Genomic DNA, 16024 nt, shown 5'->3' on the forward strand with positions numbered 1-16024 from the left:
TACTTTTAAAATTAAGGTTTTCTGATGATAAATTCTAAGCTTATGTTGGCTTCAGAGTAAAGCTATAGAGTTAAAACTTCCAATAACTTAAAAAGTATACCAGTGTTATAAAAGCCAAAACTTACATTTTTACATTTAGGGATACGGCTTAACTAAGCAGCACCTGTTTTACAGTTTACTTTGTTCCAATATGTGACATTTAATTTGCTTCCAAGAAACAGTCTGTTCTGTAGTGCAATCAAATTAAAGCCTGAGTCCTCTGAGAAATAATTAAGAGAAACTGTTACTTATCTTTTGTTCACTGCATATAACTTCTCCAATGGCCACCCAATGCAAGGTGTCTGGCCAGGAATTACATTTGTCTGCACTTACCCATTTTACTTTATGGTAAACTTTCCTACGTTTCTTGCTCTTCATCTCAGAGAAAGGCAACAATTGTAAATGTCACTGAGTATGGTCAGACTTTTTGCCAAAAACAAGTAAAGTCAAAAAAGCTCCATTTCACTTTATTTTCCTGAAAATTTCTTGAATCTTTTATTCTACCTATGTCAGTTTTATTAATTCATTGACCCAAATTAAATTCTCCCTGCAGATTTTTACCCCACTAAGACCGTTTAAAAATATGTACAAATAGGGCTTCCCCGGGTGGCACAGTGGTTGAGAATCCGCCTGCCGATGCAGGCAACACGGGTTCGTGCCCCGGTCCGGGAGGATCCCACATGCCACGGAGCGGCTGGGCCCGTGAGCCATAGCCACTGAGCCTGTGCATCTGGAGCCTGTGCTCCGCAATGGAGGGGGCCACAACAGTGAGAGGCCCACGTACCGCAAAAAAAAAAAAGTACATTTGTACTTTGTGTTTATTTAAACACATCTATGAAACAGAAACAGACTCACAGACATAGAGAAGAGACTTGTGGTTGCCAAGGGTGGGAATGGGGGAAGGAAGAACTGGGAGTTTGGGATTAACAGATGCAAACTATTATATATAGAATGGATAAAAAACAAGATTCTACTGTATAGCACATGGAACTATATTCAATAGCCTGTAATAAACCATAATGGAAAAGAATATGAAAAAGAATATATATGTATAACAATCAATTTGCTGTACAAAAGAAATTAATACAACACTGTAAATCAACTGGATTTTTAAAATTCAATAAAATTTTGAAAAAATACGTAAAAATATTTCAGCTAAAAGCTCCAATCCTCATAAACAAAACCAACAAACCTCTAGCCAGGCTCACCAAGAAGAAAAGAGAGGAACTAAATAAAATAAGAAATGAAAGAGGAGAAATAACAACCAATACTGGAGAAACAAAAAAAATCATAAGAGAATACTATGAACAGTTATATGCCAATGAAATGGACAACCTACAAGAAATGGACAAGTTTCTAGAAACATACAGCCTGTCAAAATTTAATCAAGAAGAAACAGATACTCTGAACAGACCAATCACTAAAACAGAATCTGTAATTAAAAAAACTCCCTGTAGGGCTTCCCTGGTGGCACAGTGTTTGGGAATCCACCTGCCGATGCAGGGGACACAGGTTCGTGCCCCGGTCTGGGAAGATCCCACATGCCGCTCAGCGGCTGGGCCCGTGAGCCATGGCCACTGAGCCTGCGCGTCCGGAGCCTGTGCTCCCCAACGGGAGAGGCCACAACAGTGAGAGGTCCGCGTACCACAAAAAAAAAAAAAAAAAAAAAAAAAAAAAAAAAAAAAACACAAAAACAACAACAACTCCCTGTAAACAAAAGTCCAGGATGAGATGGCTTCACTGGGGAATTCTACCAAACACACAAAGAAGAACTCATACCAATCCATCTCAAACTCTTCCAAAAGACTGAAGAGGAGGGAACACTCCCAAAGTCGTTCTATGAAGCCACCATCACCCTGATACCAAACCAGACAAAGACACTACAAAATAAGAAAATTACAGGTCAATATATTTGATAAATATAGATGCAAAAATCCTCAATAAAATATTGGCAAACTGAATCCAACAATACATAAAAATGATCATACACCCATGATCAAGTTAGATTTATTCCAGGGTCACAAGGATGGTTCAACAAAACACTAATCAATCAATGTGATACACCATATTAACAAAAGAAAAGACAAAAACCACATGATTACCTCAACAGATGCAGAAAAAGCATTTGATAAAACTCAACATCTGGACTTCCCTGGTGGCGCAGTGGTTAAGAATCCGCCTGCCAATGCACAGGACACAGATTCGATCCCTGGTCCGGGAAGATCCCACATGCTGTGGAGCAACTAAGCCTGTGCACCAAAACTACTGAAGCCTGAGCACCCTAGAGCCTGCATGCCACAAATACTAAGCCCATGCCCTGCAATTACCGAAGCCCATGCACTCTAGGGTCCACATGCCACAACTACTGAGCCTGTGTGCTGCAACTACTGAAGCCCACACACCTAGAGCCCGTGCTCCACAACAAGAGAAGCCACCACAATGTGAAGCCTGTGCACCGCAACGAAGAGTAGCCCCTGTTCACTGCAATTAGAGAAAGCCCTTGCACAGCAACGAAGACCCGATGAAGCCAAAAAATAAATAAGAAAAAAACAAAACTCAACATCCATTCATGATGAAAGTTCTCACTAAAGGGGGAATGAACATATCTCAACATAATAAAACCACTTATGACAAACCCACAGCCAACATAATACTCAATGGTGAAAAGCTGAAAGCCTTCCCACTAAAATCTGGAACAAGACAAGGATGCCCACTATTACCACTTCTATTCAACACAGTATTGGAAGTCTTAACCCAGCAATTAGACAAGAAAAAGAAATAAAAGGTATCCAAATTGGAAGGGAAGAGGTAAAACTGTCAGCATATGCAGAAGAAATGATACTCTATATAGAAAATCCTAAAGACTCTGCACAAAAACTATTAGAACTAATAAATGAATTCAGCAAGGTAGCAGGATACAAAATAAACATACAAACATCTGTTACATTTCTTCACACTAACAATGAAATATCAGAAAGTAAAAAAAAAAAAAAATCCCTTTTAAAATCACATCAAAAAATAAATAAACCTAGGAATAAACCTAACCAAGGAGGTGAAAGACCTATACGCTGAGAACTCTAAAACACTGATAAAGGAAACTGAAGATGATTCAAAGAAATGGAAAGGTATCCCATGCTCTTGAAATGGAAGAATTAATATTGTTAAAGTGGCCATACTACCCAAAGCAATCTACAAATTTAATGTGATCATTTACCAAATTATCCATGACATTTTTCACAGAGCTATAACAAACAATCCTAAAATTTATATGGAACCACAAAAGACCTAGAATTGCCAAAGCAATTCTCAGGAAAAAGAACAAAGCTGGAGGCATAACCCTCCCAGACTTCAGACAATACTACAAAGCGATAGTAATCAAAATAGCATGGTATTGGCGCAAAAACAGACATATAGATCAATGGAACAGAATAGAGACCAGAAATAAACCCACACACGTCTGGTCAATTAATCTTCAACAGAGGAGGCAAGAATATACAATGGAGAAAAGATAGTCTCTTCAGCAAGTGGTGCTGGCAAAGCTGGACAGCCACATGCAAATCAATGAAATTAGAACACTCCCTCAAACCATACACAAAAATAAACTCAAAATGACCTAAAGACTTATATATAAAGCATGACACCATAAAACAGCTATAAGAGAACATAGGCAAAACATTCTCAGACATTAATCATAGTAATATTTTCTTGGATCTCCCAAGGCAAAAGAAATAAAAACAAAAATAAACAAATGGCATCTAACCAAACTTATAAACTTTGGCTCAGCAAAGAAACTCATAGGAATGCAAGAGATTACTGAGCATTAATTTTGTATCCTGCTACTTTACCAAATTCATTGATTAGCTCTAGTAGTTTTCTGGTAGCCTCTTTTTTTTTTAGTTTTTTTTTGTTTGTTTTTGGCGGCGTTGGGTCTTTGTTGCTGCACATGGGCTTTCTCTAGTTTAGGAGAGCGGGGGCTACTCTTCATTGTGGTGTGCAGGCTTCTCACTGTGGTGGTTTGGTGGTTTCTCTTGTGTGGAGCACAGGCTCTAGGTGTGCAGGCTTCAGTAGTTGTGGCTGGCGGGCTCTAGAGCGCAGGCTTAGTAGTTGTGGCGCATGGGCTGAGTTGCTCTGTGGCATGTGGGTTCTTCCCAGACCAGGGCTCGAACCCGTGTCCCCTGCATTGGCAGGCAGATTCTTAACCGTTGCACCACCAGGGAAGCCCTCTGGTAGCATCTTTATGATTCTCTATGTAGAGTGTCATGTCATCTGCAAACATTGACAGTTTTACTTCTCCTTTTCTGATTTGGATTCCTTTTATTTCTTTTTCTTCTTTGACTGCTGTGGCTAAAACTTCCAAAACTATGTTGAATAGTAGTGGTGAGAGCGGGCAACCTTGTCTTGTTCCTGATCTTAGAGGAAATGGTTTCAGCTTTTCACCACTGAGAACGATGTTGGCTGTGGGTTTGTTATATATGGGATTTATTATGTTGAGGTAGGTTCCCTCTATGCCTACTTTCTGGAGGGTTTTTATCATAAATGGGTGTTGAATTTTGTTGAAAGCTTTTTCTGCATCTATTGAGATGATCATATGGTTTTTATCCTTCAATTTCTTAATATGGTGTATCACATTGATTTGCATAGCAGGATACAAAATTAATGTACAGAAATCTCTTGCATTCCTATACATCAATGATGAAAAACCTGAAAGAGAAATTAAGGACACACTCCCATTTACCATTGCAACAAAAAGAATAAGATACCTAGGAATAAACCTACCTAAGGAGACAAAAGACCTGTATGCAGAAAACTATAAGACACTGATGAAAGAAATTAAAGACAATACAAACAGATGGAGAGATATACCATGTTCTTGGATTGGAAGAATCAATGCTGTGAAAATGACTATACTACCCAAAGCGATCTACAGATTCAATGCAATCCCTATCAAACTACCAATGACATTTTTCAGAGAAGTAGAACAAAAAATTTCACAATTTGTATGGAAACACAAAAGACCCCAAATAGCCAAAGCAATCTTGAGAAAGAAAAATGGAGCTGGAGTAATCAGACTCCCTGACTTCAGACTATACTACAAAGCTACAGTAATCAAAATGGTATGGTACTGGCACAGAAACAGAAATATAGATCAATGGAACAGTATAGAAAGCCCAGAGATAAACCCATGCACATATAGTCACCATATCTTTGATAAAGGAAGAAAGACTATACAATGGAGAAAAGACAGCCTCTTCAATAAGTGGTGCTGGGAAAACTGGACAGCTATATGTAAAAGAATGAAATTAGAACACTCCCTAACACCATACGCAAAAATAAACTCAAAATGGATTAAAGACCTAAATGTAAGACCAAACACTATCAAACTCTTAGAGGAAAGCATAGGCAGAACACTCTATGACATAAATCACAGCAAGATCCTTTCTGACCCACCTCCTAGAGAAATGGAAATAAAGACAAAAATAAACAAATGGGACCTAATGAAACTTAAAAGCTTTTGCACAGCAAAGGAAACCATAAACAAGAGGAAAAGACAACCCTCATAATGGGAGAAAATATTTGTAAACAAAGCAACTGACAAAGGATTAATCCCCAAAATATACAAGCAGCTCATGCAGCTCAATATCAAAAAAACAAACAACCCAATCCAAAAATGGGCAGAAAACCTAAAGACACATTTCTCCAAAGAAGATATACAGATTGCCAACAAACACATGAAAGGATGCTCAACATCATTAACCATTAGAGAAGTGCAAATCAAAACTACAATGAGGTATCACCTCACACCAGTCAGAATGGCCATCATCAAAAATCTACAAACAATAAATGCTGGAGAGGGTGTGGAGAAAAGGGAACCCTCTTGCACTGTTGGTGGGAATGTAAATGGATACAGCCACTATGGAGAACAGTATGGAGGTTCCTTAAAAAACTAAAAATAGAACTACCATATGACTCAGCAATCCCACTACTGGGCATATACCCTGAGAAAACCATAATTCAAAAAGAGTCATGTACCACAATGTTCACTGCAGCTCTATTTACAACAGCCAGGACATGGAAGCAACCTAAATGTCCATCGACAGATGAATGGATAAAGAAGATGTGGCACATATACACTGGAATATTACTCAGCCATAAATAGAAATGAAATTGAGTAATCTGTAGTGAGGTGGACGGACCTAGAGTCTGTCATACAGAGCAAAGTAAGTCAGAATGAAAAACAAATACCGTATGGTAACACATACATATGGAATCTAAAAAAAAAAAAAGTGGTTCTGAAGAACCTAAGGGCAGGACAGGAATAAAGATGCAGATGTAGAGAACAAACCTGAGGAAATGGGGAGGGGGAAGCATAAGCTGGGATGAAGTGAGAGAGTGTAACAGACATATATACACTACCAAATGTAAAACAGATAGCTAGTGGGAAGCTGCTGCATAGTGCAGGAAAATCAGCTCATACTCTGTGACCACCTAGAGGGGTGGGGTAGGGAGGATGGGAGGGAGACGCAAGAGGGAGGGGATATGGGGACATATGTATATGTACAGCTGATTCACTTCGTTATACAGCAGCAACTAACACACCATTGTAAATCAAATATACACCAGTAAAGATGTTTAAAAAAAAAACTCACAAGCAAAACAAACACACAACCAACAGACTGGGAGAAAATATCTTCAAACAATGCGACCAACAAGGGATTAATTTCCAAAATATACAGACAGCTCATGCAGCTCAATATCAAAAAAACAAACAACCCAATCCAAAAATGGGCAGAAAACCTAAAGACACATTTCTCCAAAGAAGATATACAGATTGCCAACAAACACATGAAAGGATGCTCAACATCATTAACCATTAGAGAAGTGCAAATCAAAACTACAATGAGGTATCACCTCACACCAGTCAGAATGGCCATCATCAAAAATCTACAAACAATAAATGCTGGAGAGGGTGTGGAGAAAAGGGAACCCTCTTGCACTGTTGGTGGGAATGTAAATGGATACAGCCACTATGGAGAACAGTATGGAGGTTCCTTAAAAAACTAAAAATAGAACTACCATATGACTCAGCAATCCCACTACTGGGCATATACCCTGAGAAAACCATAATTCAAAAAGAGTCATGTACCACAATGTTCACTGCAGCTCTATTTACAACAGCCAGGACATGGAAGCAACCTAAATGTCCATCGACAGATGAATGGATAAAGAAGATGTGGCACATATACACTGGAATATTACTCAGCCATAAATAGAAATGAAATTGAGTAATCTGTAGTGAGGTGGACGGACCTAGAGTCTGTCATACAGAGCAAAGTAAGTCAGAATGAAAAACAAATACCGTATGGTAACACATACATATGGAATCTAAAAAAAAAAAAAGTGGTTCTGAAGAACCTAAGGGCAGGACAGGAATAAAGATGCAGATGTAGAGAACAAACCTGAGGAAATGGGGAGGGGGAAGCATAAGCTGGGATGAAGTGAGAGAGTGTAACAGACATATATACACTACCAAATGTAAAACAGATAGCTAGTGGGAAGCTGCTGCATAGTGCAGGAAAATCAGCTCATACTCTGTGACCACCTAGAGGGGTGGGGTAGGGAGGATGGGAGGGAGACGCAAGAGGGAGGGGATATGGGGACATATGTATATGTACAGCTGATTCACTTCGTTATACAGCAGCAACTAACACACCATTGTAAATCAAATATACACCAGTAAAGATGTTTAAAAAAAAAACTCACAAGCAAAACAAACACACAACCAACAGACTGGGAGAAAATATCTTCAAACAATGCGACCAACAAGGGATTAATTTCCAAAATATACAGACAGCTCATGCAGCTCAATAGCAAAGAAACAGACAACCCAATCCAAAGATGGGCAGAAGACCTACACAGACATTTGTCCAAAGAAGACATGCAGATGGCCAAAAGGTACATGAAAAGATGCTCAACAACACTACTTATTAGAGAGATGCAAATCAAAAGTACAATGAGGTATCACCTCACACTGGTCAAGATGGCCATCACTAAAAAGTCTACAGGGCTTCCCTGGTGGTGCAGTGGTTGAGAGTCTGCCTGCTAGTGCAGGGGACACGGGTTTGAGCCCTGGTCTGGGAGGATCCCACATGCCGTGGGGCAGCTGGGTCTGTGAGCCACAACTACTGAGCCTGCGCGTCTGGAGCCTGTGCTCCACAACAAGAGAGGCCGCGATAGTGAGAGGCCCGTGCACCGAGATGAAGAGTGGCCCCCGCTTGCCACAACTAGAGAAAGCCCTCGCACAGAAACGAAGACCCAACACAGCAAAAATAAATAAATTAATTAATAAACTCCTACCCCCAACATCTTCCTTAAAAAAAAAAAAAAAGTCTACAAATAATAAACGCTGGAGAGGGTGTGGAGCAAAGGGAACCCTCCTGCACTGTTGGTGGGAACGTAAACTGGTGCAGCCACTATGGAGAACAGTATGGAGGTTCCTTAAAAAACTAAAAGTAGAGCTACCATATGATCCATCAATCCCACTCCTGGGTATATACGTGGAAAAGACGAAAAGTCTAATTGGAAAAGATACATGCACCCCAATCTTCAAAGCAGCACAATTTACAACAGCCAAGACATGGAAGCAACATAAGTGTCCATCAACAGATGAATGGATACAGAAGATGTGGTACATATGTACAAATGGAACACTACTCAGCCATAAAAACGAATGAACTAATGCCATTTGCAGCAACAATGGATGGACCTATTATACTAAGTGAAGTAAGTCAGAGAAAGACAAATATTATATGATATCACTGGCATGTAGAATCTAAAAAAGACACAAGTAAACCTATTTACAAAACAGAAACAAACTCACAGATATAGAAAGCAAACTTACGGTGACCAAGGGGAAAGGGGGTGGGGGGAGATAAATTAGGAGTGTGGGATTAATAGCTAAAAACTACTATACATAAAACAGATAACCAACAAGGACCTACTGCACAGCACAGGGAACTATATTCAATATCTTATAATAACGTAGAATGGGAAAGAATCGGAAGTTGTCCACCTGAAACTAACACAACATTGTAAAACAACTACAGTTAAAACAAACAAAACCAGCTCCAATCCTCGAGCTAAAGTCAGAAAAAGCTGGCACCTCCCTCTCACTACCCACCTTTCTCCCCATTCCCTGACAGCTGGGGACCCTCCCCGTCCCACCGTAGTTAGCTTCATATCCTTATCCCCCTAGTAATGACACACCCCAATCCCTTTCAAGACCAAAACCCATCTGTCAGGCACGCTAGCTCCTCGGGGCCACATGTGGGCCACACGTGGGCCATCTAGTGAGATACAATAACAGGAATGGTGTGTGCATCACCGTGGCAACTCATGGAACTCATTCCTGCCTCGAAATGAGATCAGGAGTTTCCAGAAGGGCCTCAGATGTGGTGGGGATAGTGTGGAGTTCCAAACAGTCTGTAAAATTTAGAGAATCTGATTTCCAAATACAGAAATGCACTCTGAGGCCCTGCGGGGTGCTCTGAAGCAGGAGTCCTGACCTCAGGGAAGGTACAGGAGCGTATGTGGTGGGAACACCCTGCCCGCAGGGAAAACTGCCCCCGGCTCCAGCTGCGTGGCCGGTCACGTGAGCAGGCACTTAGGCCGCGTGGAGACTGTCCAGGGTGGGCCTGCACAAGGGGTCAGCATCGTCAGAGACTCCAATTATTAAAGGGCAGTCTGACATCTGGGTTGTGAGCCAAAGCTTCCGAGTTTTAGGCGCTAGGTTAGTAAAGACAAAACAAAACAAAACACTACGAGTAACACAAGACAGGTCTGTGAGCTGAGCTCACGGGCCACCAGGTATGTCCCGTGCCGCAATGGGACAAAGAGACCTGGCTGGACCTGCATTGGGTGGGGCAGACAGTGGGACGGAGACCCCAGACTGCCTGGAGGGCCGGAGCATGAGAGCAGAGGCTGCCAGACGGCACACGACGCGTGAAGGATGGAAGGAGGAACGGACGGGCCAGCGGCTAAACAGCTGTACCACTGCCCGGACCCACACCCGGGAGGGCATGTGCGAATCCCCTTGTGCACCAGAGCTCACCGAAGGCCTGCTGGGGCGCAGGCACCGTTCTAATGGATGCCCAGACACCGTCACTGGCCCCGTGGAGCTTGTACTCTGGTGAAGGGACACGGACAGCAAACCAACCAGCCAAGAAAGAATGAAAAACAAAGAGCAATAAGGGCTGTGCAGAATTAAGATACAGTAATGAAAAGAGAAAACTGATGGCCATTTGGAGGCAGCCTCCGGGAGAGAGCTCAGCTCTGGGCTGAGCACGGACCGACGGCACCCAGCCAGGCACAGAAGGGCACTCAGCCGCAGAGCGTGGCTGTGAGCCGCGCCGGGGGCCGGGCAGCCAGTGTGTGTGCAGCGCCTGCCAAGGGCGGCTCAGTGCTCTGAAGCCAAAGCAAAGAGTCTGGGTTTTACTCTCAGAGTGATGGGGAGCTGTCGGAGGCAGAAGCCGTGTCTGACTCACACTGCAAAAAGGTCACTAAGCTGCTGGGTAGAGGAGAGGCTGCGGGGAGCAAGAGGGCGAGCGGGGAGCGAGGGTGACGCCGGGAGAGCCAGGGCGGAGGCCGCGGCGCCCGGACAGGGGGAGGCGGGAGGGGCGCAGAGAAACGCGACTGCAGCTATGCTACATACACTGAATGACAGGCCACTGCTTTTCATTAAGACTAGGAACACACAACCTACCACCTACAAGGGTGGGAGAGGTGTCTGTGGTCTAACTGTGAAACCACACACCCTCGGAAAGCAGAAGGGAGAGCTAACAAGAGTTACCCCGCCTGGGAATGTCAGGAAAGAACGAAAGAGCAGACGGAGGGCCTCTGGGAAAGCCTGGTTAGCACAGAGATCTCAGCCTGGGGCTCAGGGTTGGGCTTCAAAACAAGTTGAGCATTCTTCTGTGGAAGGAAACAAACGAGTTTTTCAGAAGGGTTAATACCCTTCCACGCACATTCAGAATGGGCCACGTCTTCCCACTCCAAACCATTTCATACTCCAAAACCTTGGAGACATCAGATTAAACTGATTTTCAGACCTGTCTCTCATCAAGCCAGGGTCTCGTTAAATGTTACCCAAGGGCTGAAGAAGAGCAGGTAAGAGACTGAAAGGCGGAAAGAAGAGGGGACAGAAGGTGGGTGAGGCTCCCGACTGCCCTCGCACTTCCACCAGAGGAGGGGCTGGCACGCTATGCCCTGCGGGACAAACCCTGCCGTCTCCCACTGTCTGTGGCTATTTCTGCACTTCAGCAGCAGAGCTGAGTATCTGCAATGGAGACGCAGGGCCTGCAAAGCTTGAAACGTTCACCACCCGGCGTTTCACAGGACAAAGTTTGCTGAGCCCTGACCGAGAGCACCCCGCTGTCACACTGCAGGAGGGGCCTCCATAAAAGGGTTCCCTGAAAGAAAGGATTCCTCTGCTTACAAAGAGTTCGAAAATCAGCGTTGGGCACTGGCTTGCCAGCAGGCCGGACCAGAAGGCTGATGGTTCACTCTCTCTGGTTTCCTGCATCTCTGTGCGAGCTGCCCCCTCTCAACAAAATCTACCTCCCAATTCCAAACAACAAAACCCTACAAGGCTGGCGTCAAATGCCAACCTCCTTCGTGGGACCTTTCCAACATCTCCCCTCGGGTAATGACTTCCTACCCCGATGGCCTAAGAACTCCCCGTTCTGCGGCCAGCGCCCCTCGGCACCCCGCTCTACATGTCCAAGGTAGTTTATTTGGTTTTGCCTTTTAAATTTAATCGATGGCTCTAAGTCAAACAGGTATGAACGACTTATATCAGGGTTCCTCAGCCTCAGCACTAGAGGCCTTTGGGGATGGATTACTTTGCTGGGGGGCTCTCCTTGTGCACAGGAGCATGTCTAACAGCGACCCTGGCCTCCATTCACTAGATACTAACAGTAACCCCTCCCCACTGAGCCATGACCATCAAAAATGTCCTCGGACACTGTCAAATAACCCAGGGGGCAAAATCGCCTCTAGCTGAGAACCACTGATTTATATAGTAATTATATTTTATCATTAAAAGACCTAAGCTTTATCAATTTAGCTCCAGAGCCGTGTTTTACAAAGATTCATTTCTAGCAAACCATAAACATATAATCTGTTAACAATTATATCTGAAAGAATTACCATGGTTTTTTCTCTTCCCTCAGCTAGTTTCCTCTTTTTATGTATGTGCTTATTGCGATCAATTTCTACATCACCGTATACATTTGATATGTCCTCCAGAAGAACCAGTGGAACTTGGCTAGGGGCATTAGGACCTGTGGATGGAGGGAAAACACCAACACTTAAAAATGCAGCACGGAAAACAGTACTTAATATCAGGTGGAAATTTACTCAACCATCGTGTGAAAATACGTTGAGTATCATTCCAATTGGGTAAACAAATAAGTATACATATACGTATACAGAAACGAAAAACTGTACAGATATAAACCAAATTGTTAATAAAGGTTCTTTCTCAGTGATGGACAAGGGAAAGTTCCCTCTTTGTATTTGTTCTTATGTTATCTATCAATTTTTTACAATGAACACGAAGCATAAAATTACCAAAAAAAGAAAAACTACCAAGTCACACATACATTATTGTTATAAATTCCAAACAAACCTAACTATATGAAACACTATAGTCAATACACAAAAATGAGAGCTGCGTTATACTGGAAGTATTGTGGGTGATTTCACCCTGTAGTTTTCCTGTTTTTCACATTCTCTAGAATTTATATGCATACATGTTATTTTAAAAATCGTTGTCGATTGAGAAGTCTTTGTCAAATCCACTTCAGTACTTAACTACATCTGCTGCTTTTTTAAAACAGAGGCATTCAATATCTGTATTTAGTTTCACAGTACCACTACATCCTTTGATATATAAGTTTTTAATGAAAACTTACTTACATAAAAATCGACAACTAATGAAAGCTCTGGCATCCCCCCGCAATTATTTGGATCCAAGAACAATGTTAAGGTAAGCATTTTCATCTTCCTCACCACCCCCAATGAGGCCAGTATTCCGAGACACTCTAAAAATTCTTAAACCAACCTTGGAATAGAGACGGCTGTATGCTGTTGACATACTGAAATGCATTCTTAAAGAAGACCAACATGGTGGAATAAACCACTTGGTTTTTGTATTTTGCATGAGCTTCGTTATCAAAGTTGTTCATGTATCTGCAGAGATCCTTCATCCTATGCAAAATCTCACCATAGCTTCTGAAAGGTGAAGGACAATAAAAATGATTTAATTACTCTGGGCTTGTCAGCAAAAGGTCTACCAGAGAAAAGCCCCGACAGAACCATTACAACTACCACGCGTGGCTCTAGGCACGTAAAATTATTCTTCACTGTCTGCACACGGATGCCAATTCCTCCTCTGAATTAGAGCAGCCACAGGCCAAGAGTTCATGACACAGACAGGCCAAGTAGCTTCTCTTTCCTCTAAACACCAAGGAGTGCTTCAAGCTCAGCATCATCTTACGTGCTCACACTTCCGCTGGGAATCTTTTAATAAAGTGAAAAACCACACACCCTTCTGCATACATACTGAGTGTTACCGAATTGGCCCAGACAGAGGTGCACCTATACATTACGTGCTTTTAGGAAAAGGTATTTTGTTGCATAGAGAGCGCGCCATCAGAGGATGTGTTGTGCAGTCTTAGAAACGGACAGTCTCGTACCGTCTTCCTTTATCCGTCTGCCAGTCACACCTCATTCCAACCACGTTCAGAATCTTAAACAACCTCTCCCAAGGGTCCACGATTTGGGATGATTTTTCGGTCAGCCCCTCTATTATGTACTTCTGAGAGCTACGTTTGCTCGGTGACATTAAGTCAGATGTTTCTTGGGCACCTGAGATGTGAAAAAAAAAGTAGTTTACAATCACCATGACTACTTACTATTTTTTTTTTTTTTTTTTTTGCGGTATGCGGGCCTCTCACTGTTGTGGCCTCTCCCGTTGCGGAGCACAGGCTCCGGACGCGCAGGCCTAGCAGCCATGGCTCACGGGCTTAGTTGCTCCACGGCATGTGGGATCTTCCCGGACCAGGGCACGAACCCGTGTCTCCTGCATCGGCAGGCGGATTCTCAACCACTGCGCCACCAGGGAAGCCCCGACTACTTACTATTTATGCGGTACTTTTATAGAGAAAAAAAACGTCTAACTCCCCACGCAGGAGGCAAGAACACAGAAGCTCAACATGCTATGTGTTTTATTCAAAGACCCACCACTGGCCCCTGGTAGAGCAGGAAGGGACCTTTGAGCTGCAGTGAACGTATGACGCTAACCTTACAGTTCGGCAGGTTCACTGTTTCAATCGAGGGGTAAAACTGGTTCCAGAAAAGTCTCATCTCTTAACTGTAGTGTTTTTTCTAAGGAACCATCTTTTAGCAAGACTATCAAACTGGTATGTATCCAGAGGAGAATAATCAGAATGTTGAGGGACTTCTGAGCTTGAAATGTTACAAAATAAAAAATACAGTAAAATAAACTGCAGGTTATTCCCACTTACCTTGATGCTGACTCTCTATCTGAGTAGACCTAGTGACATAATTGATATAAAATTCAGCTGCTTTGTTCAAGTACTTATACAACAAATTGGCGGGCAACCGAAGATCGTGGTTGTTAATTATTAGAGGAAGGACATCACACACTGTTGAAGAGGGAAAATGAGGAAAAACCAATTAAGCTGTTTGTCTACTCTAGGGTTCCGGCAAAAACAACATTTATTTTAGAGTTCACTTAATGTAGTACCTAAAATAGACAGGCCAAAAAGAAACCTCTTATGGCACATTTATTTAAAAACTGCAGTGCAGAGGGACACGAGTGGATGGAGTCAGCAAGTAAACACACAGGCAGATTCCACGTTATGAGTGACGTTTGGGTGGAAATTCAGGTGTTTGTTTATTAGTACGCTTCACACTCAAATACATGGTAACACATATTCTTTCAGGGGTATCAACTATTACATAATAAAAATTTAGGAGTTGTTTAAAATGCTTTCTGAACTGAAAAAATAAACACGGATTTAAATCCCATAATACAAAGAGTTCCTTTGCTTTCCACAGATGACCTGATTTCTGAAATGACACTTACCCCCAGCATATTCTACTTAGCATAAGGAATGAATACAAAATGTAATTGTTCTCACCAAATAATTTTCTAAAGCAGTTAACAGGAGATTCTTGCTCTTCAATAGTTTCAGCCTCCAACAGTGCCTCCCCAAGGCCAACCTGTTTCAAAATACAATTAATCATTTGTGTTAAGTTTCAGATGTCAGAATTACATGAATAAACACCATATTTGATTTACCACATAGTTTGTATATTCAAACTTACCCAAGAAACGAATATTATCATTTTCAAGACTAGAAAACAGAAGAATGCATCAGCAACACCACCCAGAAGGGAACCCCACATTCACCTGACCACAGACCACTCTGTCTTGGTTATTCTCCCCTGAACTAGTAAAATTAAAATGTCTAAGAAACTTAATGGAAGCACTGGAGCTAGTTTGATAATAGAGATGTAGGATTTTTCTACGAAATGTAAAAACTAACTTTATTCTCTACATCAAGATGCATTATGTAGACAAAACTTAACATTTTCAAGAGTTGCTGGGAGTAGTGAGTCATACAGCCTGGACTAGGTCGGACACAACTGTTTGAGAAGGCCACCTTCCCATTACTGATGCCCTAGCCTAGTAGAAAGCTGGCTTCTCCAAATCCACCAACACCTGCATCATCTTCCTTGCAACCCCTTGGGGATGCATGGGGTGGGGGGAGAGGGGAACCATGTAAACAATTACATGAGACAGGAAGTTAAAAGTCAGAGTAATGATCAGGGAGGACACCGGGTTGAACAGCATCCCCCCAAAATTCACGTCCACTCAGAACCTCAGAATGTGACCTCA

General features: G+C 42.4%; 1 protein-coding gene across 12 annotated transcripts in view; it reads right to left on the reverse strand.

Annotated features, from left to right (window-relative positions):
• INTS10 (integrator complex subunit 10) overlaps nucleotides 1-16024 on the reverse strand; it is a 39322-nt gene that overhangs the window by 17358 nt on the left and 5940 nt on the right. For all 12 annotated transcript variants that reach the window (XR_010838459.1, XR_010838457.1, XR_010838460.1 and 9 more), the window contains 5 exons: nucleotides 15264-15345; nucleotides 14625-14765; nucleotides 13794-13965; nucleotides 13160-13329; nucleotides 12244-12377 (listed from right to left, as the gene is read on the reverse strand). Coding sequence is in view for 8 of the 12 variants with exons in the window: in XM_059049120.2 (XP_058905103.1) it covers nucleotides 12244-12377; nucleotides 13160-13329; nucleotides 13794-13965; nucleotides 14625-14765; nucleotides 15264-15345 (699 nt within the window). In the remaining 4 variants the exon portion in view is untranslated. The remainder of the gene's footprint in view (nucleotides 1-12243; nucleotides 12378-13159; nucleotides 13330-13793; nucleotides 13966-14624; nucleotides 14766-15263; nucleotides 15346-16024) is intronic.

Source organism: Kogia breviceps, chromosome 20 (assembly GCF_026419965.1).
Source record: "Kogia breviceps isolate mKogBre1 chromosome 20, mKogBre1 haplotype 1, whole genome shotgun sequence".
NCBI lineage: Eukaryota > Metazoa > Chordata > Mammalia > Artiodactyla > Physeteridae > Kogia > Kogia breviceps.